The sequence below is a fragment of the Dipodomys ordii genome, unplaced genomic scaffold (assembly GCF_000151885.1).
Source record: "Dipodomys ordii isolate 6190 unplaced genomic scaffold, Dord_2.0 Scaffold23, whole genome shotgun sequence".
Classification (NCBI taxonomy): Eukaryota; Metazoa; Chordata; class Mammalia; order Rodentia; family Heteromyidae; genus Dipodomys; species Dipodomys ordii.
The window spans coordinates 7,779,225-7,805,800 of record NW_012267239.1 but is presented as its reverse complement, the minus strand read 5'-3'; the positions used below and the strand labels follow the sequence as shown (position 1 = coordinate 7,805,800).

Sequence of the window (26,576 nt, the reverse complement as noted above, 5' to 3'; positions counted from 1 at the left end):
ACCACTTCCAGCTTTTTCTGCTTGTGTGGTGCTGAGGAATCGAACTCAGGGCCTCATGCATGCAAGGCAAGCTACTCTACCACTGAGCTACCTTCCCAGCCTGTCCATGAGACTTTTATCTCCAATTAACCACCAGAAAACCAGAAGTAGAGCTATGGCTCAAAGTGTTAGAGCACTAGTCTGGAGCAAAAGAGCTCAGAGTAGGCCCTGAGTTCAAGCCCCACAACCCATTAAAAAAAATAAAATAAAGAGGCCAGGAGCTGGTGACTCACACCTGTAATCCTATCTACTCATGAGGCTGAAATCTGAGGACCGCAGTTCTAAGCCAGACAGGGCAGGAAAGTCTATGAGACACTTAACTGCTAATTAACCACCAGAAAACTGGAAGTGGTGCTGTGGCTCAAGTGGTAGAATGCTTGCCTTGAGCTGAAGAGCTCAGGGCCATTTCCCAGGCCCAGAGTTCAAGCCCCAGGACCAAAAAAAAACAAAAAAGATTCTGCTTTTTTTTTTTTTTTTTTGAGATCTTACTATGTTGCTCATTTTGGCCTTAGACTCCTGAGCTCAACTGATCCTCTCACATCAGCCTCCCAAGTAGTTAGTGCCATAGGCAAGTGCTGCCATGCCCAGCTATCCTTTTGTGTAGCCGTAGTTATAAGATTCGACTTTGGCTGTAGACTGAATTAACTACTGTATACATTGTAAGCTTTTTTTTTTTTTTTTTGGTGCTGTTGCTAACACTCTACCACTTGAGTCATATCTGTAGTTCCTTTTGTATACTTTATATAAACTGGTCTCAGATGATTGAAAATAGTTTCTATTCCCTTGAAGATGAACCGTGTTCTGGGGTTCCAAGGTTTGAGGAGGAATTGTTTGGTAGAGGTAGATTAATTCAAGGGAACACTTCATAGGTTTGTACTTCTTGCTTAGATTGGATTCCTTCTAGAACCAGAGCTCTAAAATGGAGCTCAAAGTCCTGTTACAGTGCTTCATAAACCATGCTTGTTACTGGCCTGCATTTGAAGTTTGAGTGAAGAGATGACAAATTTCTGCTTAGGACCATTTTGTTGTTTTTCTTGTTATTTCTAGCTGCCAGTTTGTAGTGTCTGAAGACCAAGACTACACAGCTCATTTTGCTGATCCTGATACCTTAGTCAACTGGGACTTTGTGGAACAAGTGGTGAGTAGCTCAGACAGACTTGTTAGTTAGTGGGAGAGAACTAAAAAAGAGAAGGTGGTGACACAGCAGCTGTTGGCTGTGTGCACTACTGATAGCCCTTTCTGCTTGCCTAGTGGGTAGATAGTTCTCAGAGGCCAGTCCTTGCTTCCTCCCAGAATTCCTTTGTAGATCTAGTTGACACTGGCTTGCAGGCATAGGATGTGAAAGGCTCTGATCTAAAGGTATATAAACAGTCCTATCTACACCACCGAGTGCTCCCTGGGGATGCAGTAAGCAGGGCCCTTGTGAGGGGCTGTAGTTCCCTCCTCCTGATCAAGCCGTTAAAAGGACTTGCTTCAGAGAGACAAATGGCGTATGGTCTCCCTGATAGGTGGAGGTTAAATCCAAAATACAAGGAGATATGACAAAGTAAACAGGACTCATGAAACAAGGACTTCCACTCAATTTTTTTGTATCATTACTATGTGGTGTATATGTATGTGCACATCTGAGTGAAGCTAGGAGAGGAGGACATAGAATCAGAGGGAAATGGGAACATAGACAACAGAGGGGCCCATCAGCTGCACAGGACATTGATAAAAATGAACTAAGCAACTCCAGCAGCAATAAAAGGGAAAGAGGGAACCGCTTACACTAAGCAAAACGAAAGAAATGTACATATCACCCAATTTGGAAGAAATAGTTGTATCATCGAAGCTTATAGAATTCATAAACGTTATAGACCACGATGATGACAATTTGCCTTGTGAAGGTTAAAATGTGTATGTGACTTTAATAGTATCACTATCTTACAATACTGTGAAATTTGTGAAATTTATGTAATCACAATCTCAATAAAGATTTCTTTAAAAAAAAAGGACTTGCTTCATTGGTAGCCCTTTGTGTAGTGCACAGCTGCACTTTCTGCCAAAGTCATTGTTATATTTCTTTCCAACTGAAGTTAAAGTATGTCCTTGCTGGTCCTAACAGTGTAACTGATGGAGAACCACTTTCAGAATGGCAGTTTTTTTTCCTTTCTTTCTTTGTTCACCCCCCCCCCCCAGTGTTGTCCTGAGCTCTTTAGCCCAAGGCAAGCCCTCTACCACTTGAGCCACAGTGCCATTTCTGGTGGTTAATTGGAGATAAGAGTCTCTAGGACTTTTCTGCTGGGGGCTGGCTTTGAACTGTGATCCTCAAATCTTAGCCTCCTGAGTAGCTAGGATTAGAGGTGTGAGCCACTAGCCACTGGCCTGTTGTTGTTTTAATTAAGCTATTACTGTGAGAATTCATAAAGCCCTCTGAGACTGACATAGGCCTATTAAGTTTAATACATACCAGTTAAAAATAGATGCATAGCTCTTTCCCTGCCCCAGTGTGGAGGCGGAAGCTCAGGTGCGCTCAAGATTCAGCTTCACCATAATCCACCACCATGGCTGAGGAAGGCATTGCTGCTGGAGGTGTACTGGATGTCAATGCTGCTTTACAAGAGGTGCTGAAGACCGCCCTCATCCACGACGGCCTAGCACGTGGAATCCACGAAGCTGCCAAAGCCCTAGACAAGTGCCAAGCACACCTTTGTGTGCTTACATCCAACTGCAGCGAGCCCATGTATGTCCAAGTCGGTGGAGGCCTTTTGTGCTGAGCACCAAATCAATCTTATTAAGGTTGCTGACAGCAAAAAAACTAGGGGAGTGGGTAGATCTTTGCAAAATTGGTCGAGAGGGAAAGCCCCATAAAGTAGTTGATTGCAGTTGTGTAGTTAAAGACTATGGCAAAGAATCTCAGGCTAAGGATGTCATCGAAGAGTACTTCAAATGCAAGAAATGAACAAATAAAAAGAGTTGACTTAAAAAAATATATGCATAAACAAAAGTTGTTTGGAAGTTATTGATAGATTTGTTGGCAGATTACTTATGGTGCTCTGTTAATCCTTCACTCTATGCATACTCATTGTTTTTGTAAGTGAAATATATGATTTAGTAAACAATTTGCTTAAAATGATGTCATCCTTTATACCTACATTGTTAAATAATTTTAATGTGTTGAGTAGGGATGAGAGGAGATGGGAGAGGCTGAGGTTTTGAACTTTGATACCCCTGGTCAGTTCTGAAATTATGGTGGCATTTTGTTTCAGCGCATCTGTAGCCATGAAGTGCCATCTTGCCCAATATGCCTCTATCCACCTACTGCAGCGAAGATAACTCGCTGTGGACACATCTTCTGCTGGGCATGCATCCTGCATTATCTTTCACTGAGCGAGAAGACCTGGAGTAAATGTCCCATTTGTTACAGTTCTGTGCATAAGAAGGATCTCAAGAGGTATGACTGAGGCCTTTACTAGGTTAGGCTCAAGTCCACTAGCATCTTGCTCTGCTTCATCTAACTGTCCTTATTACAGTGTGGTTGCCACAGAATCACGTCAGTATGTTGTTGGTGATAACATTACAATGCAGCTGATGAAGAGGGAGAAAGGAGTGTTAGTAGCCTTGCCCAAATCCAAGTGGATGAATGTAGACCATCCTATTCATCTAGGAGGTGAGTTCTCATTATTTTGGGGGCAGGTAATCCTGAGTACAGCCTTTAAGAGTATTGGATTGCATGGGGCAGGGAAGGTGGCTCAGTGATAGAGTGCTTGCTTTGCACGTATGAGGCCCTGGGTTCGATTCCTCAGCACCACATAAGCAGACCAAGCTGGAAGTGGCACTGTGGCTCAAGTAGTAGAACTTGAACTGAAGTGCTGAGAGACAGCGCCCAGGCCCAGAATTCAGACCCCTTGACCGACAAAAAAAAAAAAAAAGATTGGATTGCTGCATTGCCAGCCCTTTGTAGTGTCAGAAGTTTACTCTTTGTGTAGGCTGTTTCTAGCCTATGCTACATAGTAAGAACTATTTTTAAAAAACCAAGCTCTGAGGATGTATCTCAGTGGTAGATTGCTTGCCAAGGATGCACAGGCCAGGGATTCAATCCCCACTCCAGAAAATCTAGGAGAAGGAAGAAAAGAAATCAAAGTTATCTATGATATTTTCCTAAAGGTGGTACAAAATGTTAATTACAGACTTTCTTCAGTACATATATATTTTGAGAAATTGAAATTAGATTTGTTATTCTGACACCTGCATTTCTCCTAGAACATAGACATTTCTTTATAATGTTAGTGGTTGTTCCATCTTAGAAATTTCTTCCCTTCCTTCTTTTGTGGGTACTGGGGTTTGAACTCAACCTTCATGCCCTACTAGGTAGGAGCTGAACTATTTGAACGATACCATAAAATTCTTTTCAATAAACCATGTAATAAACCATTTATTAGAATTATTCATTTTCCTTTTTTTTTTTTTTTGCCAGTTTTGTGTTTGAACTCAGCCTGGGCACTGTCCCTGAGGTTCTTTTGCTCAGGGCTAGCACTCTACCATTTGAGCCACAGTGCCACTTCCAGCTTTTTCTCTTTATGTGGTACTGGGGAATTGAACCCAGAGCTTCATACATGCTGGGTACTCTATCACTAGGCCACATTCCCAGCTCCTACTTTTCTGACATTCTATATAATGTTATATATACTTAAATACTTGTGCAATTAAATATTTGATTTTTATCTCTGATTTTCTTAGACTTCTCATATTAAGGGGTCAGAGTTAAAGACTTTTTTTTGTTGTTGTTGGTTGTGGGGCTTGCTCAAGGCCAGTGTTCTACCACTTTGAGTCACAGAGCCACTTCCGGTTTTCTAGTGGTTATTTAGAGATAATCATCTCACAGGCTTTCCTGCCAGGAGTGGCTTTGAATTGTGATTCTCAGATCTCAGCCTCTTGGGTAGCTAGCTAGGATTATAGGTGTTAGCCTCTAGTGCCTGGCTGAGAATTGCATTTTTGTAATTTTTTTTTGGGGGGTGGGGTCAGTTGTAGGGCTTTAATTTAGTGTCTGGGCACTTTCCCTGAGCTTTTTCACTCAAGGCTAGCTCTTTACCACTTTGAGCCACAGTTCCACTTCCAGTTTTCTGTTGATTAACTGGGATGAGTCTCATTGACTTTCCTGCCTGGGCTGGCTTCAAGCCATGATCTTCAGATCTCAGCCTCTTGAATAGCTAGGATTACAGGCCATTGGAACCCAGCAATAAACTATTGTCTCATTTTTATGATCTTACTGGCTTTCTTGCAGATGAACAGCACAGCCAATATTCTAAGCTGCTATTGGCCTCTAAAGAGCAGGTGTTGCAACGGGTGGTTCTGGAAGAGAAAGTAGCATTGGAGCAGCAGCTGGCAGAAGAGAAGCACACTCCTGAGTCTTGTTTTATTGAGGCAGCTATCCAGGAGCTCAAGGTAAAGAATTCATTGGACAGTAGAACCAAAGATGTTTTTAACTTCATGTCTGGGGACAGATGCTAGGGACAAATTACTTCAGCCCACACTAAAGCTAATAAGCAGAGAATGGCTTGAAATGCCACTCTGCACTGGACTTGTGTGGTGATGAGATGGAAGGTAAAGAAGTCTTTTAGGTCCTTTCTAGAGCTAAAAGCATAGATTAAAATCTTTTTTCTTTTTTGGTGTCATTACTGGGACTTGAATACAGGCCTTTGTGGGCTCTCTTGACTTTTTTGCTCATGGCTGGCATTCTACCACTTGAGCCACACTCCTCTACTTCCAGTTTTTTTCTAGTTAATTGGAGATGAGTTCCTCAAGTTTGTCTGCTTTGGCTAAGTTTTTTTTTTTTTGGAGGGGGGCTTTGGATTGTTCTGTTGTTGATTTGTTTATTGTGACATACCGTACTATCTAAATTATAATAGCTTTTTTAGAGGGCTGTTGGGGTAGTAAAATCTCCATCATTATTCTATTTTATTATTAGTCCTTGGATTCCAGAATTAAACATTTGACACTATGTCTTGTTCATAGAAGACACTCAAAAAATGTGCTCAGTGAATGCTCTGACTAGTTTTGAACCTTTATCCTCATGTATCAGCCTTCTGAATAGCTGAATTATAAGCATAAGCCACCAGTGCTCAACTCCTTTTTTTTTTTTTTTTGCCAGTCCTGGGGCTTGAACTCAGGGTCTGGGCACTGTCCTTAACTTCTTTTGCTTACAGGAATAAACCACAGGTGCCCAGTATGCTTTTTTTTTTTTTTTTGGTCGGTCATAGGGCTTGAACTCTGGGCTTGGGTGCTGTTACTGCACTCTAGAGCTCAAGGTGAGTGTGAGTGTTCTACCACTTGAGCCACAACGCCACTTCCAGTTTTCTAGTGGTTTATTAGAGATAAGAGTCTCACGGACTTTCCTGCCTGGGCTGGATTTTATTTGTGATCCTCAGATCTCAGCCTCCTGAGTAGCTAGGATTATAGGTGTGAGCCACCATGCCTGGCTAAAGTTTTGCTTTTATGGCCAGGTTGACCTGGACTGTGATCTCCCTAATTAGTGCCTCTCCAGGTTGCTGGGATTATAGGTGTATACAGGTATACCCAGCCATTTTGCTACCTCTGTAGCTTGGGATGACAGGTGCACTCCACCATGACTAGCTATTGAGCATTTTTGTCCTTAGACTGCACTCCCCTAATCTCTGGCTCCCAACTAACAGGATTGAGCCACTGTACATGTGTAAGTACTAGGTGTTTTTGCTACCTGCTTCCTTCAACAAGTGAGGGTTTTATTTTTTTATTTATTTTTGGGGGGCCCGGTTGTGGGACCTAACTCTGGGCCTGGGCGCTGTCCCTCAGCTCTTCAGCTCAAGGCTAGTGCTCTACCACTTGAGCCACAGCGCCACTTCCAGCTTTTTTCTTTTTGCTTATGTGGTGCTGAGGAATCGAACCCAGGGCCTCATGCATGTAAGGCAAGCGCTCTACCACTGAGCCACCTTCCCAGCCCAAGTGAGGGTTTTAATAACCTAACTAAACCTCTTCCCCTTGGGTTTAGTTACTTCTCTTGAGAAGGGGCCATTCTAAGTCCTTGCCCTTCAAAATGAATGTGTTTCTGGAAACTTACTTCCTTCTGGTCTTCTTCCTGGTGGCCTTAGACTCGGGAAGAGGCTCTGTCAGGACTGGCTGAAAGCAGAGGCGAGGTCACTGGTGTCATGGCTGCTCTAGAACAACTGGTGCTGATGGCTCCCTTGGCAAAGGAATCTGTTTTCCAACCAAGGAAGGTCAGTGTGCCCCCGTTACAGATGAAATGGCTGTCATTCCTCAAATGCACTGTTGTGAGATCTGAACTTCTGGGACAGAGGGGACTATGACTCATGATTCCTGTATGCTCATTGCTCTTTGCCCGAGGTGTTAAATCAGTAGCTGAGAGCTCAGATAAATATCCAGGAAGCTTCTTACCCTTGTTTTTGCCATATCACTGTTTGAAAACAAAACATAACTTTCTGTTGACCTAGAGTTTGTTCCGACAGGGTATGCTAGAGTATCTTTCTGCTTTCAATGAAGAAACCACAGAAGTTTGTTCTCTGGACTCTCATCCTCTTGCTCTGCCTCTGGTAGAGGAAGAGGAAGGAGTGTCTGAACCTGAGCCTGAGGGGTTGTCAGAGACCTGTGATGACTCGGAGTTAGCAGATGACAGTCTTGGGGAGAGAACCATTTGTACTGAGGCTGGTCAGCAGGAGCCCATCACCAAACCAGGTTTCACACACCTGAGCAGCTCTCCTTGTTACTACTTTTACCAAGGTGAGAGCCCTGAGGGGGGAGGGCTGGCTTGCCACAGAGGTGTTTGCAAAGGATCACCTGGTCTTCTGAACAGGACAGATTTCTACTAGGTCCTGGTGTTTGGATTTTAGGGTCTTTCAGCTAAGGGAGGCCATGGCAGGCCTATCTAGGACAGGATAGTTGTGTGGGGTGGAAGTGTGGTTTAAGTGGTAGGCACCTGCCTAGCGAGAGCAAAGCAAAGCCCCTGAGTTCAAGACCCCCCCCCCTTAAAAATAATTGACTTGTGATAGAGCTCTTGTCTTCAGCGGAGGATGGGCAGCATATGTTCCTGCATCCTGTGAATGTGCGCTGCCTTGTACGGGAGTATGGCAGCCTGGAGCAGAGCCCGGAGAAGATTTCAGCAACTGTGGTAGAGATTGCTGGGTATTCCATGTCTGAGGTAAGGAGGGAGGGGTAGGGAATAACAACCCCTAATTTCTTTTGGTAGTCCTCCCAAGGTTTGTGATAAGACTTTTATTTGTTTTTCTTATGCTGGGAATCAGACCTAGGGCCTTGAATGTGCTAGGCACAACCTCAGGTTTAGGTATGTTTTTTTTGTTTTGTTTTGTCTGTTTTTTTGATGATGGTGCTGTGAATATTTTTTTTTTTTTCCTTTTAAAGTTAGATGCTTCTCCTTTACTATGACAGAGCTTGGTAAGTCAATTTACATTGCTCTCTTGCTCCCCAGGATAATTTGTTGTGGTTTGTAGATATGGAAGTCTCATTTCATTCAAGATGGAGTTTGTGCTTGTTTCTCTTTCTTCTGGTTGCTTATTAGAACTATCCATAAAAATTGAAAACTTGCCCAGGCTCACAACTTGTGAGCTCACAACTGTTATCTTACTTAGTCAGGAGGCTAATATCTGAGGATTGTTTGAAACCAGGCCAGGCAGGAAGTCTGTAAGACTTCCAATTAACCACTGGTAGCACTGTGGCTCAAAGTTGTAGAGTGCTACACTTGAGCAAAAGAACTCAGGGACAGGGCCCAGGCTCTAAGTTCAAGCCCGACTACCAACAAAAAGAAAAGAAAAAAAAATTGAAAACTTGTTGGAGCTATAAGCCAGATCACACAGGCATAAGGTACATTTTTAGCTTAGCAGATAACTGAATTACAGTCTAATAGTTTATATAAGTATATTTTTGCTTTTTTGGAATTAACTCCAGTATTGATCACCAATTTGTTAGAAGCCTTAAAAACTAGAGACTTGGAGTACTGTCAGCTTTCCATCATACACATTCAGAGAAGATTAGCAAATAAGTTAATGGGATTTATCTTTCCCTGTTTCAGACCAGACTTCATTCTGTAGGGAAATATCATTTCTCTTCCTAGTTACCATTAGTTCTGTCAGTGGGTCCCAGAGTTATTTTTTGCTTTTTTCTCCTAATTGCCTATTCTCTCTCTTCCATTGTAGACCCTAGAAAATCAGAAACAGCTGAATAGCTATTTTTTAAAATTCTTTATTGTGATTGTTTACATAATGTTCCCCCTTTTTTGGGGGGTCCGGTCATGGGGCCTGAACTCTGGTCCTGGGCACTGTCCTGCAGCTCTTCAGCTCAAGGATAGAGCTCTAACACTTGAGTCACAGCGCCACTTCCGGCTTTTTTCTTTTTGCTTATGTGGTGCTGAGGAATCAAACCCAGGGCCTCAGGCATGCAAGGCAAGCGCTCTACCACTGAGCCACCTTCCCAGCCCCTAATTTCCCAATTTTTACAGTATTGTGGAATAATGATGCTTAGTTAAAGTCATAAAACACATTCTAACTTTCATGGGACAAATTGTCTATCATGGTCTATAACATTTATGAGTTCTATGAGCTTTGACAATACAGTTATTTCTTCCACATCGGGTGATATGTACATTTCTTTTGTTTTGCATAGTGTCAGCTGTTACCTCTTTCCCACTTGTTCCCTCCCTCCCATTGCTGTCATTGAGTTGCTCGGTTCGTTTTGATCAATGTCCAGTGCAGCTGATGGGTCCTGCTATTGTATGTTTTTCCCTGATTCCCTCTAGTTCTGTGTCTTCCTCCTGGTTTCCCTGTGATGTGCAAGTATGTACCATATATGTGATCAGCAGCATGGGTAGTGATTCGACCAGATGAGTGGAAGTCCTTTGTTTTTTAAGCCTTGTTAATTTTGTCATATCACCTTGCATTTTGGATTGATCAGGGAGACCATGTGCCGTTTGCTCTTTGCTGAATAGCTATTGATAATTTGTTACTAGGCTCAATTTGTTCATTTGCAGCATAGTCTAGGAAAAATCTCTTGATTGGTGCCTGTCTTGTTGTAGCCAAACCAGTTTCTATTTGGCTTTTCAAAGTAGTTTAACTTGTGTACTAGTCTTTTGAGTGCTAGGGCTGTCTGTGAATATGTGTGTACTGTTGGAAATCTGGCTTGAGACCCTTTGTTCTCAAGTACTGGTCTTAATTCCAATATAGGATGTTCGACAGCGTCATAGATATCTCTCCCACTTGCCTCTTACCTGTGAGTTCAGCATTTGCGAACTGGCTCTGCAGCCTCCTGTGGTCTCTAAGGAAACCCTAGAGATATTCTCAGGTAAGAAAGTTGCCATTTTGCATCTGTAGTGGGGTTCAGGGACTTCAGACCAGAAACCAGTGTGGGTGGAGACTTTGAGGAACTGTATCATGAGTTGATTCTTCCAGAAACACTCCGTATGATCATCTGTCCAGTTGGATCCACTGTAGGCTTTGTTACTAGTTAGCCAGGAAGAGTCCAGGTGCTCTAAGACCTGCCTTTTCACAATTTGGCTAATCTGCAGATGATATTGAGAAGAGGAAGCGCCAGCGCCAGAAGAAGGCCCGGGAGGAACGCCGCCGAGAGCGCAGGATTGAAATGGAGGAGAACAAGAAGCAGGGCAAGTGTACGTTCAGGAACTCTTACCTTTGACTGCTTGTGCCATATGTCATTGTGTGGAAGCTCTGGGCCTGGAACCAGACTACTTGGTTTGTGTTCTGCAGTTTGTTTCTTTCAATTCTTGGACCTGTGAGTTAGGACAGTACTTGCTTTATAGGGTTGGTTGAATATTTAATGAGTTTGTTTGAGTATACAAAGCACATAGTAAAAGTGAAGATGAGATTCACACTGTTTCCAGAGAGGAAGTTAGAGATGTGCTGGGAGTGCTAGAGTCCTGGTGCTGTGAATAATGGGTATCCCCTGACTATTTTTGTTGTTGATCGTGGGGCTTGAACTGGGGGCCTGGGCATTGTCGCTGAGCTCTTTTGCTCAAGGCTAGTGCTCTACCACTTTGAGTTTTTTGGTGGTTAATTGGAGATTAAAATCTCATGGATTTTGCTGCCCAGGCTGGCTTTGAACCTGAATCCTCAGATCTCAGCCTCCTGAGTAGCTTAGATTACAAGCGTGAGCCACATGCCCAGTTTACCCCTGTTTGAGGGACAGTACTACACAGTGAGTACCAGGAGGGTCTGATGGAGCAGGCAAGCTAGGAAGAACGTGAAGGAAATTACACATTTGAGAACTGTTGTACCAGTAAAGCACAATCTTAGGATCTGATTCTCTAGCATAAACTTCATTGAATCTAGGGGTTTAATGTAACTGAGGTCCTACTTATATACCAGGAAACAAAGATTTGAGTCCTTGACTGGGAAAAGCACCTAGTTCTTAGGATTCCATGTGGTATAGCAAACCCTATAAATTTCCCCAGAGTGGAGCAAGCGTACGCTAGGACTGCTAGTACTTTGCTATTTGGCTCATACAACCTCAACTTGAGAAAACAAATGTTTCAGGAAAGGGGCTTTACTTTTTATTCATTAAATTTTTGTCAGTTCTAAGTCTTGAACTGAGTATTGTCCCTAAGCTCTTTTGCTCAAGGCTAGCATTCTACATCTTTGAACCACACAGCAGCTCTTCTGGTTTTCTGCTGGTTCATTGGAGATAAGAGTCTCATGGACTTTCCTGCCTGGGCTGGCTTTGAACTGCAACCTTCAGATCTCAGCCTACTGAGTAACTAGGATTATAGATGTGAGCCACTGGCACCTGGCAAGCCTTGAATTTTTTTTTTTTTTTTTTGTCGTGGGGTGTGAACTCTGTACCTGGGCGATGTCCCTCAGCTCTTTAGCTCAAGGCTAGCATTCTACCACTTGAGCCACAGTTCCCCTTCTGGCTTTTTCTGCTTATGTGGTGTTGAGGAATCGAACCTAGAGCCTCATGCATGCAAGGCACTGAGCCACCTTCCCAGCCCAAGCCTTGAGTTCTTTTTTTTTGGGGGGGGGGTCAGTTGTGGGGCCTGAACTCTGAGCCTGGGCTCTGTCCCTCAGCTCTTCAGCTCAAGGCTAGTGCCCTACCACTTGAGCCACAGCACCACTTCTGACTTTTTTCTGCTTATGTAGTGCTGAGGAATCGTACCCAGGGCCTCATGCATGCAAGGCAAGCACTCTACCACTGAACTACCTTCCCAGCCCCAGCCTTGAATTTTTGAGTTTAGCCGTTTCTCCTCAGTCTCCCAAGTGCTGTGTTACAGGGATATGCCCTGACCTCTGCCAAGAGCAGGATGTTTGGCTTTAGTTTTTTTTTTTTTTTTTTGGGTCATGGGACCTGAACTCGAAGCCTGGGCACTGTCCCTCAGCTCTTCAGCTCAAGGCTAACACTCTAGCACTTGAACTGTAACGCCACTTCTGGCCTTTTCTGTTTATGTTGTGCTGAGGAATCGATCCCAGGTCCTCATGCATGCGAGGCAAGCACTCGATATCACTGAGCCACCTTCCCAGCCCTGCTTTAGCTTTTTTGTTAGGAAAATATTTAGATAAGTAGAACCATATAACAACTATGTTTAACACCCATCTTTAATTATGAAGTTAGAATAAGTCACATATATTTGCATGTGCGTGTTTGTGTGTATGTGTGTGGCATTACTGGAGTATGAATTCAGGGATTTGCAATTTCTAGGCAGGCACTCTTCCACTTAAGTCATACTCCCTGCCCTTTGTTACTGTTCTTAGCTATCATTACTTTCCAAATAGATGCCTGGTATGTCCTGGACCTTGATCCTCTTATTTATGCTTCCCAATGAAAGTTGTGTACCACCACATCCAGCCTCTTTTATTGGTGGAAATAGGGACTTGGACACTTTCTGCCTAGACCTCATATTGCAAGCCTGGTGATTTTAGCCTCCCTTGTAGTTAAGACAGCAGGTGTGTGACCTGCTTTGTTTGGCCTTTTTGTTGTTTGGTTGGTTTGGGTTTTTTTTTTTCCACCGTATTGAGGTTGAATTTAAAGCCTTCCATTTGTTGGTCAATCATTCTTCCACTGGAGCCAGCCCCATTTCCACTTTGCTTTGGTTCTTTTGAAATATGTACTCTGGGCTGGCCTTGACCCAGAGATCCTCCTACCTCAGTCTCCTGAGTGCTGCAATTATAACATTCTGTGTGCTGCCATCAGGCCCAGACAATTTGGAGTAAAAACAGACATTTAGAATAAAAATTGTGAGCTGGGAAGGTGGCTCAGTAGTAGAGCCCTGGGTTCGATTTCTTAGCACCACATAAGCAAAAAGAAAAAATCCGGAAGTGGCACTGTGGCTCAAGTGGTAGAGTGCTAGCCTTGAGCTGAAGAGCTGAGGGACAGTGCCCAGGCCCAGAGTTCAAGCCCCACGACCGGACTCCCCCCCCCAAAAAAAAAATAAATAAAATTGCGTTAAACGCAGATTTTACAGTATCCTCCAATCTGTATTCTCTGGATCCCTCAGAGTCTGTTATTTGGCTGTCTTTAACTGTTGGAAATTTGAGGAATTATGTAAGTGGGTTTACTGTTACTGTTTTTCCTTTGCAGACCCTGAAGTCCACATTCCCCTAGAGAATCTACAGCAGTTTCCTGCCTTCAATTCCTATACCTGCTCCTCTGATCATGCTTTGGGTCCTACCAGCACTGAGGGCCAAGGGGCCCTCTCCCTTTCTCCTCTCAGTAGAAGTCCAGGTTCCCATACAGGTAAAGAGCTGAAATATAAAGAATTCAGGCAGTAGCTAAATCTTAAGCAACACTCTTGTATCTGAATTTACAACTCTGACCCTGTTTGGCATGGTGTCATGTTTTGGTGAAAAACCTTAACTTCAGATAGTCCTAAACTACCTCAAGTTCTTGCTATTTGATTATCTTTTCCCATTAGCTGTACAGACTTCTTAAATGCTACCCAGCTTCTGAATTTCAAACCTACTTTCTAGATTCTTTCCTGCTGTTTTATTTCTAGATTTTGCTTGGCATAGTCCTCTAAATGCTTGAGAATCTTTGAATGAGTCTCTTTACCAAAGTATTCTTTATAAATAAAAGAAAAAGCTTACACATTAGAAAATGATTAAATTACAGCATTTATGTCATGAAATACTTAATACCTTTTTTTTTTTTTTTTGTCGTGGGGCCTGAACTCTGGGCCTGGACGCTGTCGTTCAGTTCTTCAGCTCAAGGCTAGAGCTCTACCACTTGAGCCATAGCGCCACTTCTGGCTTTTTCTGTGTATGTGGCTGTGGATCTAACCCAGGGCCTCATGAATGCAAGGCAAGCACTCTTCCACTGAGCCACCTTCCCAGCCCATACCTTTTGTTGTTGTTGGTAGTAGTGGTGGTGGTGGTCATAGGGCTTGTACTCTGGGCCTGGGCAGTATCCCTGAGCTCTTCAGTTCAAGACTAGCACTCTACCACTTGATCTACAGCACCACTTCAGTTTTCTGGTGGTTTATTGGTGGTAAGAGTCTCATGGACTTTCCTGCCCAGGCTGGCTTTGAACCTCAATCCTCAGATCTTAGCCTCCTGAGTACCTCTAGGGTTACAGGTGTGAGGCACCAGCACCCAGTACTTCATACCTTTTGAACAAGGAAGTAGCTGCCTTTACTAATTAATGGGAAGATGAAAAGTTGATTATAGAATGTTAAACATTTGTGGATAAGATTTAAAAAAATGACCATTACAAAATCATTTCATTGTGGGCTTATATATCTGAATGTATAGCATACTGAGACTAAATATATATTCAAGACTAGGTCTCTTGAGGGAGAATTGAGGATTGTCAGGTATTCAAAGAAGTCGTTGACATTTAAAATTTTAAAAATTTAACAAACACTTATTGAGGGAATCTAGTGTTAGGAAATGAAATATCTGGCGCTCTACCATTTAAGCCACAGTTCCACTTCTAGCTTTTTTGGTTTTTACTTGGAGATAAAATTCTCATGGACTTTCCTGTTCAGGCTGGCTTTGAACTGCAATCCTCAGATCTCAGCCTCATGAGTTGCTAGAATCACAGGTGTTGAATCACTTGCACCCAGCAGATATTTAAGATTGTCAGGCACTTTTTAACAAAATGTACTAAATCAGAATATGTATAACTCTGGTATCCTATGATCACATATGATTCTACTACTATATTCACATAATGAAATAGTGCTATATGAGGGAATATAGCAGGTCATTGGATATTATCTGTAAAGATTGTGTTTTCACTAGGTGCTGGTGGCTTAGGCCTATAGTAGTTCTAGTTATTCAGGAAGTTGAGATCTCAGGATTGTGGTTTGAAGCCAGTCTGGGCAGGAAAGGCTGCTGGACTATTTTCAATGACTAAAAGAGCCAAAAGTAGAGGTGTGGCTCAAGTGGAAGAACACCAGCCTTGAGCAAGAAAGCTAAGGACAGCATCCAGTCCCTGAGTTCAAGCTCCAGGAACAGGGAAAAAAATAGTAATAAAAGATTGAGAGAAAGTTTTCGGGAGAGTGGTATGCAGTGGGAATTATCCTGCTTTGACTCAGGGCTTATTGTGTTAGGACACTAGCACTTTGGAACTTACATAATCTGGTCTCTGGTTTTTCAGATTTTCTGCTGACCCCCCTGTCACCCACTGCCGGGCAGGGTAGTCCCTCTTTCTGCGTTGGGAGTTTGGAAGAAGATTCTCCTTTCCCTTCCTTTGCCCAGGTAAATCCTTTGCTTGTAAAAGCAGCCCAAGAATATCTAAGAAGGATTCTTCTACTTGTTCTGAGAAGCTTTTCCAAGGACTCTTGTCCTTCATTGTAATACAGCTGAACAAACTTGAGTTAGTGGATGATATAAGGGAAATCTGCTGCCAGTTGGAGCTTTAAGCAGCAGGATGTGGCTGAGAGCAGATGATCTGGAAATACTGTTAGAGAAGGAAGACCTAGAGCTGTTGCATTGATTTTAGTACATAACAGTGGGAAGCTAAAGAGGGAAATTTATAGAGTCTCAGTACTTTAGACTTTCTCAAAAACGAGTACTTTATACTTTCTCTAAACGAGGCCAAGAGTACTAAAGGAGCTACTAGTGCTCAATGCATTGGTACCAGTTGCTTTCTTGAATTCTTCAGTTGGTATCATTTGGATTTGTCGGTTTCCTCATGAGCAGACTCAGATTAAACATTTAAAAACATTTCTAGTAAGAATGAAACATAGGTGAGGAAGTGGCGCTGTGGCTCAAGTGGTAGAGCGCTAGCCTTGAGCTGAAGAGCTGAGGGACAGTATCCAGGCCCAGAGTTAAGCCCCATGACTGACAAAAACAATAACAAAAACAAAAGCAGAATAAAACATAGGTGATATATCTTAGTAACCTTGTGTGTGTGTCTGTGTGTGTGTCCAGGTGCGCGCATGTACGTGCACACATGAGCTGCACCTGCAGTTGAACTTGGAGCCTTGCACACACACTCACTTGACTTTTTTGCTCAAGGCTGGTGCATTAGACCAAGCATTGAGCCACACTTCCACGTGGGCTCAGTGTCACCTTTTGTCATTCTCCACCTCCATCTATCCCAGCCCCACCATATGGTCCTTGTTTCACTTTGAAGTATGTACATTGAGTATAACTCACCCACTGTTATTTTCTGCAATTGTCTGCTGCCCTCCTCTAAACCCCCTGCTTCCCTAATCTATAGGGCTTGTTTGTTTTTGTCTGTCATGGGGCTTGAACTCTGGATCTGGGCACCGTCCCTCAGCTCAAGGTGAATGCCCTACCACTTGAGCCACAGCACTACTTCTGATTTTCTGGTGGGTTAATTGGAGATAAGAGTCTCAAGGACTTTCCTGCCTGGACTGGCTTTGAACCGAGATCCTCAGATCTCAGCCTCCTGATTAGCTAGGATTATAGGTGAGAGTCACCAGCTCCCACCTGTAAAAAAAAAAATAAGGTCTCACATTTCACTTGGGCTAGCCTGAAACCTGACCTTCCTATTTACACTTCATGCATAACTGGAATGACAGTTGCATTCCATTAAGCCCAGTTTTTTATTAGTTGACATGGGGTTTCATGAACTCCTGGGCTGGCCTTGAACTGTGATCCTCCCAAACTCAACTTCCCCAGTGTTGAATTCAGATGTCGACCATCATACCTGAGAATCTAAGCATCTCTTGAATTCTTTTTGCCATGTTCTCCATTTGTTTTTACCATTTCTGTTTTCTTTTTGGTGTTGCTAGGGATTGAACCCAGGACCTTGCTTATGTTAGACAAGCACTCTACATCTCTCTCTTTACTTTTTTTTTTTTGTCAGTCATGGGACTAGAACTTGGGACCTGGGTGCTGTCTCAGAGCTTTTTTGCTCAAGGCTAGCACTACCACTTTGAGCCACAGTGCTACTTGTAGTTTCCTGGTGGTTAATTGAAGATAAGTCTCACAGACTTTCCTGCTTGGTTTGGCTTTAAACTGCAATCCTCAGATCTTAGTGTCCTAAGTAGCTAGGATTACAGGTGTGAGCCACCATGGCCCAGCTTCTTTACATATTTTCTAAAGAACAAATCCACTTAAGGCTTTATTGACTCATGCCTGTAATCTCAGCTATTAAGGATCACCAGCCTTGCAAAAAAAGTTTGCAAGATGCCAATGTAATAAGCCTCATGTGGTGGTATATGTCTGTATTTCTATGTAGGCTAAATGTAGGAGGATCTCATTGTGAAACTATTCCCAGGTAAAATATAAAACCCTACCTGAAAAAAAAAGCCAAAAAAAGAGCTGGGGCTTTAGCTCTACTAAAGCTACCTGCCTGGCAGATGTAATTCCAAGTTTGCATCCTAGTGCTGACCCCTTCCAAATGTTAATGGTTTGCTCTATACCCCTTTATCAAGGTGGGTATGTGGAAAAACATTGGGCTGAATTCTTTTCTCCCTTTTCCACTTTGGCAGATGTTGCGGGTTGGAAAAGCTAAAGCAGATGTTTGGCCCAAAACTGCTCCAAAGAAAGGTGAGAAGGGCCTGCTGGTGAAGAGGCACTTAGACACTGTCCTTAAAAGCTTTAGAGTTGTTTCTAGAATTAGAATGCTGTTGTCTTTTCCAGATGAGAACAGCTTAGTTCCTCCTGCCCCCGTGGACAGTGATGGGGAGAGTGATAACTCAGATCGTGTTCCTGTGCCCAGTTTCCAGAATTCATTCAGCCAAGCTATTGAAGCAGCCTTCATGAAACTGGACACACCCTCTACTTCAGATCCCCTCTCTGGTAAGGGCAGGAACTCTAGTGTCCAGCACAGGCACTCAGGTTGCTGTTCCCACTACAGATTCCAGGGCTTGTTCAGGCTCTTTTTCTTCTTAGCCTCAAGGATTGTCTTCAGCACCTGAGTGTCTACTAATGGTTTTGTTTGGCATAGGACTTGTTTAACCATCTCCTGGAAGTGAAACTATGATTTGTTTTTCCAAAATAGTGGAGCATAGATCCTGCCTACACTTTAGAATCTTGAGTTGGTAAAGGGTGGCTCATAGATGGGGAAATCAGGCTCATGGCCACCCCTACACTGTAATAGTATGACACATTTTATGGTGTGCTTTATATGTAACTAGCACTGTGCTAGTTTTATTTCCCAACAACCATGTTAAATGGGTATGGTGTTCAAGTTACAGCTGAAGAAATTGATATCAAGGGAGGAAGAGTGACTTGCCTACAGACAAGAATGAAAATGTATGCTAGGGGCTGGGAAGGTGGCTCAGTGGTAGAGTGCTTGCCTTGCATGCATGAAGCCCTGGGTTCCAGCCCTCAGTACCACATAAATTGAAAAAGCTGGAAGTGACACTGTGGCTTAAGTGGTAGAATGCTAGCTTTGAGTACAGAGAGATTCAGAGAGAGAGCCCAGGCTCTGTGAGTTCAAGAACCAAGACTGGCAAAAAGCAACAACAAAAAGTATGTTAGGACTGTTATTGAAATCCAGGGAATTCTAGGGCCTGCACTTTTATCCCACACTCTGACTTAGTAATGAAAAAGCAGGGACAAGGGGATGGCATTGCAAATTGAGTTCTCTGTTTCCCTTTAGAGGAGAAAGGAGGAAAGAAAAGGAAAAAGCAGAAACAGAAGCTCCTGTTCAGCACCTCAGTTGTCCATACCAAGTGACACTACTCGCCCAAGGCTACCTTCTCCATCTGATTTTTTTCCTGCGCTTTTGTTTTGCTGCTGTAATTTTTAAGTATTTGAGTTTGAACAGATTAACTTGGGGCGGGGGGGAGGGGGTTTCCACAATGTGAGGGGAAACCAAGAAAATTTTAAATACAGTGTATTTTCCAGCTTCCCGTCTTTACACCAAAATAAAGTATTGACACTCACGAGATCTCTTCCTGCCAAGGTTTTTAGTTCGCTGCCAGGTTAGTCTTTCTGTCCATGTGTAATGAATTTTCTTTACCAAACAAGTTTGAATCCCTTCAGTGTCCCTCAGGACTGCTCTGCTGTGGCATCCTGTGTTGGGCTGTCCTTGTCACTCAGCACACCTATCTGAATGGGTAACTCTTCCCTACCTGCTCAGTTCTCCTTGTTAAAGAAAGAGGGATGCAAATAAAATGGATTTAGGACACACAGCTTGAATTTAAGTTTTTCTTCTAACAAATAGCCCTGCTGTGGCCAGCTGGATGTGGTAGGTTGTCCCTAGTATTTGTATTCACAAGGTGTGTTGGGGGAGGAGGGTTTCCTGTCTCATGAACCAAGTTTCATATGAGTAAGCTAAGCTATAATTCTCATTAAGAAAGCTCTGGGTGCCAGGTGCCAGTGCTCACACCTGTAATCCTAGCTGCTCAAGAGGCTAAGATCTGAGGATCATGGTTCAAGCCAGCCTGAACAGGGAACTCTATGAGACTCTTATCTCCAATAAACCACTAGAAAACCGGAAGAGGCATTTGTGGTTCAAGCAGTAGAACACTAGCCTTGAGCTGAAGAGCTGAGGATAGTACCCAGACCCAGAGTTCAAGTCCCACAACCAACCAAAAAAAAAAAAAAAGAAAGCTCTGGGATCTGCCACCCTTCCCACCAAGCCTTTTTTAAGTGATAGTGGCCTGAGATGGAAGAATAGGAGACCAGCACGTGGGGAGAGCAAGTCAACTGCAAGTAGGTTGCCTACTCTTTGCAGCTTTCCTTGATTTCAGCCAAATTTGAGTGATATCTTCTTTTACTGCTTAATAAAGTGACCTCTAACAGAATGTGTAAGCAAAAAGCTGTGTAACTTGGAATAAATTACTTACCCACGCAAATGTAAACTTTTTAAATTCATTACAGATTAAATAGACACACAACTTTTTTGGGGGGGGTCTGGTTGTGGGGCCTGAACTCTGGGCCTGGGCACTGTCCCTCAGCTCTTCAGCTCAAGGCTAGCACTCTACCACTTGAGCCACAGCGCCACTTCCGGCTTTTTCTTTTTGCTTATGTGGTGCTGAGGAATTGAACCCAGGGCCTCATGCATGCAAGGCAAGCACTCTACCACTGAGCCATCTTCCCAGCCCGACACACAATTTCTTAAAATTAAGTTAGTAACAGCTGGACTGATGAGTTGTGATGGACTGATATCTTTTCTGGTGTCAAGCCTAATGCTGGGCTTAGGTTTAACTTGCCATTTCTGGGAAATTCTGAATCAGCAACTCCTGGAGAAATTTTTCCAGCCCGGAATTAAGGGTCATATGGAAGCAAAAAAGCACAATGCTAAGAAATGTGTAAGGGGCTATGAGTGACATCCTTTTATAGAAATGTTATTAGGAAGAAGCAGATCAAACCTGACTTCAAGACTCTTACTCCTAATTTCTTTGTGGCCACAGGAAAAAAGAGAACTGTACAAAACTAACTGAAGTTGGTAGCTACTTGAGGGCTATGTAATAATGAGGTCAGGTGAGGCCATCTCCCTCCCTTGGGCCATTTCCCAAGTGCCAATGTTTCATTCCATTTTTCCCCCCATCTCAAAATAATTTTTTTTTTTTGGTCCGGTTGTGGGGCCTGAACTCTGGGCCTGGGTGCTCGTCCCTCAGCTCTTCAGCTCAAGGCTAGCGCTCTACCACTTGAGCCACAGCACCACGTCCAGCTTTTTTCTTTTTGCCTCAGGCATGCAAGGCAAGTGCTCTACCACTGAGCCACCTTCCCAGCCCCTCAAAATAAATTATGTTACACAAATTGTTCTTACAAATCACATGAAAATTTTATTAACTTTTAGAAAACTTCTGACTTAAGAGTTTACCTTTGAAGCTGGGCACCGGTGGCTCACACCTATAATCCTAACTACTCTGGAGGCTGAGATCTGAGGATCATGGTTCAAAGCCAGCCTGGGCAGGAAAGTCTGTGAGATTCATCTCCAATAAAAACCATTAGAAAACCGGAAGTGGCGCTGTGGCTCAAGCGGTAGAGCACTTGCCTTGAGCTGAAGAGTGCAGGAACAGCGCCCAAGCCCCATGACTGATCCAAAAAAAAAAAAGTTTACCTTTGAATATTCTCTTAATTCCTGGCAAGCTGACAATACTACTTACTACTATATAGAATGTGTTATATAACCACCTGAACATCATCTAAGAATTATTTCAGGGAACTAATAGACCTGGCTCCTAAACTGACAAATAGTTTCATCTATATGAGTAGGAAAATATTTTATTTTTTTGTTTTTTTTATTGTGAAAATACTGTACAGAGGGGTTACAATTACATGGGCAAGATAATGAGTATATTTCTTATCAAGCATTGTAGCCTCCTCCTTTGTTTCCCCTTCCCATCCCCCCCCCCCCCCAGGAAAATATTTTAATGACTCACGGTTATGTAAAATTCCATCAAGTTTTAAAAGTGGTGTGACTTAGTCAGCACTGAATAAACAGATCAGTGAGTGTAACAAATATCCAAAGATCACGCCACACCAGCTGTCAGAAAACTTGTCATCATTGTGGAATTCGCTTGACAACTGAACTGACTTCTCTCCAACTAGTTAACAGTCTAGATTTTAGATAAAGATTAGTGAGCAGGGTGCCAGTGGCTCACGCCTGTAATCCTAGCTACTCAGGAGGCCGAGATCTGAAGATCAGGGTTCAAAGCCAGCTGGGGCAGGAAAGTCCATAAAACTCTCCAATAAACTACCAGAAAACCAGAAGTGGCCCTGTGGCTCAAGTGGTAGAGCGCTAGCCTTGAGCTGAAGAGCTGAGGGACAGTGCTCAGGCCCAAAGTTCAGTTCCCATGACAAAAAAAAAGGGGGGGCTGGGAAGGTGGCTCAGTGGTAAAGCGCTTGCCTTGCATGCCTGAGGCCCTGGGTTTGATTCCCCAGCACCACATAAGCAAAAAGAAAAAAAGCCAGAAGTGGCACTGTGGCTCAAGTGGTAGAGCACTAGCCTTGAGCTGAAGAGCTGATGGACAGTGCCCAGGCCCAGAGTTCAGGCCCCACGACTGGACCCCCCCAAAAAAAAGTGAGAACCAATGTGCAGACCATTGTCAATAGAAAATGACAAACACATAACATCTTTACTTTTTAGTCATTACAAATACATAACTGAGAACTAAATAGAAGTGTAATCATTTCAAGTGATGAAGAGGCAAACCAAACTTCAGAGTACAGAACTGTGTTGCACACTAAATGAAGAAGCAAAGTTTTTATTTTGCTCCATCAACAGTCCTTAAATTAAGCAAACTTGAAATACTATATGCTCATTCATAACAACTTAGAATTTAAGGTTTAGGAATGAAAAGTGGCTTGCTTGAAGAAAGCATGTCACATAAATAGCTAAATATCTTGATTGGAGGGACTTTACATGGTCTTGTACAGTAAGCATGCTGCAAAGTTAAAATGAGTGGAGAACATCTGTACCACTGAAGTGAGATTAGCCCTTCTTGCAGTAAAACACAGCAGAGACAGGACAACAAAGGGCTGGGAATGTGGTTTAGTGGTAGAGTGCTTGCTTTGTATACATGAGGCCCTGGGTTTGATTCCTCAGTACCACATAAACAGAAAAAGCTGGAAGTGGTGCTGTGGTTCAAGGGATAGAGTGCTAGCCTTGAGCAGGCCAGGCCCTGAGTTCAAGCCCCAGGCCTGGTGGGGAGGGGAGGGGAGAAGAGAAGGGGTGTGTGTGTGAAGAAACAAAAAGCCAGGTGTAGTTGTTTATGCCTATCCCAGTTACATGGGAGGCTGAGAGTGGGACCAGCCTCAGGAAAAAAGTTAGCAAGACTCTTTAAGAGAAACAGCCAGTGGTACTGGTATAGCCTGTCATCCCTGGTAGGACAGGAAGCTCAAAAGATCGAAATCCATGAGTCTGGGTAAGGCAAGAACCTATCTTAAAATGACCAGCACAAGAAAAAATCTGGAAGTGTGGCTCAGTGATATTACCCAACTTGTCCTAGAGTGCCTAGTAAGCACAAGGCCCTGAATTCAAACTGCATTACAAGAAAGGGGGAGGCAGAGAGAGTGAGCAAGGGAAGGGAGGAAAAGAGGGAGAGGAAGGAAGGCGAAAGCAAACTCAGTTATCCAAAAAAAGGGAAGGGGGGAACAAACCCTTCCCATACCCTCTTGTGACAAAGTAGGTACAGCAGCTGTTTGTGTTGTATTTTTGAGAGGGTTGTGCTGTATAGCTTAGACTGGTCTGGACTGCAACTGCTTCAGCCTCCTAAGTGCTAGGATTACAGTTAAAAGGCTGGATTTCTTGGTAAGTTGCATGAATATGTCCTGGCAAGGAATCACCTGGTATTGTTAAGTCCTATGGGATCCATACTGAGGCTATAGATCTATGCAAGTTTAGTGACAGTGTCTCACCAATATTCACAATTCCATATGACTATCTGCCTCAGGTCCATTTAGGGGGGAGGAGTCTCAAGTTCATCCAATACCACAGAAGTAGTCTTCCCACTAAAGCAAGGACTATGCAGATGAGGAAAGAGACTTGGTTAAGGGCACGAATTCTGTAAGCCCTTTTTGCAACAGAAGTTTGGAGAACTGCAGAAGCTGCTGTCTCCTAGAATGTCTAGTGGGCTTGGCTACAGTGCAGCCTGCTGCTGGGGCCTGCAGAACTTCACTCCATTGCTTCAGTGGCCTCCTCACCACTATCTGAAAGCTCCTCACCCGACTCTTCCTCCAGTACACAACTTCTTGTGACAGACTTTTGGATAGCTTCCCGCTCACCTGGAGAAAGGCACAGACAGGGATGAAAGATGCCTTTGGGAGTGATTTCTTAGCTGAGACTCAGTCACTGCTCATTGGCCTCTGTTGCTTACCTTCATCAGTGCAGTTCTGTAACAAGATCAACAGCTGCCTCCTGTTGTACTGTATCAGGAACTTCTGACAGGTTCTTATTGTACCTAAATGAAAGTTTTTGTCATCAACAGCCTGTGAAAAGGCTGTCTTTCAGAGGTAGGGGAGTTTGTGGCTCTCACTGGGATGGGCTGTCAGACTACCCTCACCTATCAAGATTGATCTCTGAACCAATCACTAAAAACGACCCATCATGCCACGCCTACCTCCCACGTGTAATGTGTTGAAAAAGCAAGGATAACGGTGTCCTTTGGTTTCCAAGTACGTGATGAAGGGAAGCGCTGACCACACAAGCTGGTAAAATTCCTTTCGGCATCGAAGCAGCACTATTCCAGTATAGGCATTCAGGTAACGAACTGTAGCAGGAAGAAAAAGGCATTTTAGAAAACTGGATTCACAAAAATCGCACTTAAATAAACCTTGGGAGAAACCTACTACATGCAAAAGCTGCTCTGGGCAAGTAAGTAAAAAAAACATTCCTGAAAGCTAGTTGCTGGGGGTTCATGCCTGAAATCCTAGCTACTCAGATGGCGGGATGAGGACTGCTGTTCTGAGCCAGCCCAGGCGTAATCCAATGAGACTCATCTCCAGTTAGCTAGCCAAAAAGCCAGAAGTGTGCGTATCTCAAGTGGCTAGAGCGCCACCTGTGGGAGCCCAAGGCTTCGAGTTCCAAGATTACTGAAAGGAATAAGAAAAAAAACATTGGACAAACCATCTGTGGAGACAATGGTTGCACAACTTAACTGGTGAATGAATTTAAAACATTCAGTCACTGACTAGTCAATTCAATAAACAGGACCAGAGACATCCAGCTTCATTCAAGAAAAATCAAACTATTGTCTGGCAGCCCGATAATTTATTCTTCAGGATTTAAGTCTGAGTTTTGGTAAAGAGGAAATAAAAGTATAGCAACTGGGGGAATTGCTGGGGGTGGGGAGAGGGCCTTTACCTTGGCTGGGCTTGCATTTAAGTACAAACAATCTGGTGTTCTGTATGGCTCAGGGCTTTCCGGCCCTTGTAAGTTTCACCATTTGTCACTGGTCAAATACTGCCTCTTTATCCTGAACTATTAACTGCTTCCCCCAGTTGTCCGATCAAGTTCATTCCCAACCTGCAATAATGCAGACGTCAAACGGGTACCGGAAAGTTTCTGATGATGTTGAAATTGCCCAATGTCGGCATCAACTCGGTCTCCCGTCTGGAGTTCCAGTCCTGGTTGCTAAAAGCCGTCACCAATGGAGGATCAAGGTGCCCGGGCTTGGCCGCCCTTCTTTCCGGCTCCCTCCCCAGCCCCGCAGCCCCGGCCCGGCGCCCTCACCCGCGAAGCCGATCGAGCTGGCGGCAGCGCCGAAAGTCCCGTGCACCCGGGCGACGGTGTCCCGTACGAGGACGCTCAGCACTCGGTCGTCCAGGCTTAGGCGGCAGCGGGGGTCGTCGGATACCAGTTCGCAGAGCAGATACCTGCAGCGGGCAACAAGCGCGAGGTGAGCGCGAGCCGGGGCCGCCGAGGATCCGGGAAGACCGGGAGGCTTGCTTACTTACCTGTGCTTGAAACGCACCATGGCTGCCTGCGCGCTCGCGGCTTCCGGGAGCGCACGCCGGATGTGGGTCCCGCCCCCTGACCACCCAGGGCTAATGAGAAGTTTGCCTCCACAGGCTTGCAGCCACTCAGAGGTGGAGGCGGGGTAAGGGGCGGGGTTAGAGTTGAGAGGCTCATCCTTGCGTCAGTCTCTTTCAAGCCCCGCCCCCCCGCAGGCGTTTGCTAGCGCGCAGGCGTCTTTCGGAGACCTCTAAATTTAGTTGTTGGGGAAGTTGACTGGCTGAACGGTGTTTGTGAGGGTGGGAGGTTCTGTTCCGCGCCGGCGTTTACCTCAGTGTCCGGCGTGCAGCCGCTGCAGCAGCGCTCAGCCCTCCGGACCTTGCAACGCTGTTGTGGCTGCAGTTTACCCTGATTCTCTCCTCAAGTTGGAACTTTAGAGGCCCAGATCCTGCGCTTGAAGCCCCCGGATTGTCAACGGGGGAAGTCGGGCTGCTGCGTGCAGGTGAGACCCGGTCCGCTAATGTAGACGCAAATATGCGCTTTGTTCCTCTTCGGGCCTTGTCACAGGGTCTTGTGGAGGTGGGTGTTTCCTCGCTTTGAGTTACTGCCACCACCCTCTGTGGTGCTGTATCTCTCTCCCACCCCTCCTCCCCTCCTCCCTGTGCTGGGATTACAGGCATCCCCTTCCACACCCTGCTTCCAGTTTTGTGTGTTTTATCAGAAAAACAAAAAGAAAAAAATAAAAATGGATTGCAATTCCACCACCAAGGGATAAT

General features: G+C 44.2%; 2 protein-coding genes and 1 pseudogene across 2 annotated transcripts in view; 2 read left to right on the top strand and 1 right to left on the bottom strand.

The window, feature by feature from the left end:
- The window catches only part of Rnf10 (ring finger protein 10), a 34,523-nt gene extending 14,935 nt beyond the window's left edge, over window positions 1-19,588 (top strand). Inside the window, exons 4-17 of the mRNA XM_013014289.1 lie at window positions 1,087-1,177; window positions 3,291-3,475; window positions 3,555-3,691; window positions 5,306-5,466; window positions 7,149-7,274; window positions 7,524-7,794; window positions 8,079-8,212; window positions 10,248-10,365; window positions 10,589-10,690; window positions 13,612-13,767; window positions 15,631-15,731; window positions 17,939-17,996; window positions 18,090-18,248; window positions 19,054-19,588. Of these exons, the coding sequence (XP_012869743.1) occupies window positions 1,087-1,177; window positions 3,291-3,475; window positions 3,555-3,691; window positions 5,306-5,466; window positions 7,149-7,274; window positions 7,524-7,794; window positions 8,079-8,212; window positions 10,248-10,365; window positions 10,589-10,690; window positions 13,612-13,767; window positions 15,631-15,731; window positions 17,939-17,996; window positions 18,090-18,248; window positions 19,054-19,130 (1,876 nt within the window). The 3' untranslated portion in view covers window positions 19,131-19,588. The remainder of the gene's footprint in view (window positions 1-1,086; window positions 1,178-3,290; window positions 3,476-3,554; window positions 3,692-5,305; window positions 5,467-7,148; window positions 7,275-7,523; window positions 7,795-8,078; window positions 8,213-10,247; window positions 10,366-10,588; window positions 10,691-13,611; window positions 13,768-15,630; window positions 15,732-17,938; window positions 17,997-18,089; window positions 18,249-19,053) is intronic.
- Window positions 2,539-2,983, top strand: LOC105984296 (annotated as a pseudogene).
- Window positions 19,589-23,383: 3,795 nt separating the features above from the next.
- Window positions 23,384-25,862, bottom strand: Pop5 (processing of precursor 5, ribonuclease P/MRP subunit (S. cerevisiae)). The gene is made up of 5 exons (XM_013014325.1): window positions 25,803-25,862; window positions 25,579-25,721; window positions 24,467-24,616; window positions 24,224-24,307; window positions 23,384-24,131 (listed from the first exon to the last, which is right to left on the bottom strand). The coding sequence occupies exons 1-5, from the start codon at window positions 25,820-25,822 to the stop codon at window positions 24,022-24,024; spliced, it is 507 nt and encodes a 168-aa protein (XP_012869779.1). The 5' UTR covers window positions 25,823-25,862; the 3' UTR covers window positions 23,384-24,021.
- Between the last annotated feature and the right edge of the window lie 714 nt (window positions 25,863-26,576).

Coding starts and splice junctions, on each gene's coding strand:
- Pop5 (XM_013014325.1), bottom strand. CDS start 25,822: ATGGTGCGTTTCAAGCACAG. Junction 24,308..24,466: donor CAACACATTACACGTGGGAG/GTAGGCGTGGCA, acceptor ACTTTCATTTAG/GTACAATAAGAACCTGTCAG. Junction 24,132..24,223: donor ACAGAACTGCACTGATGAAG/GTAAGCAACAGA, acceptor GCCTTTCTCCAG/GTGAGCGGGAAGCTATCCAA.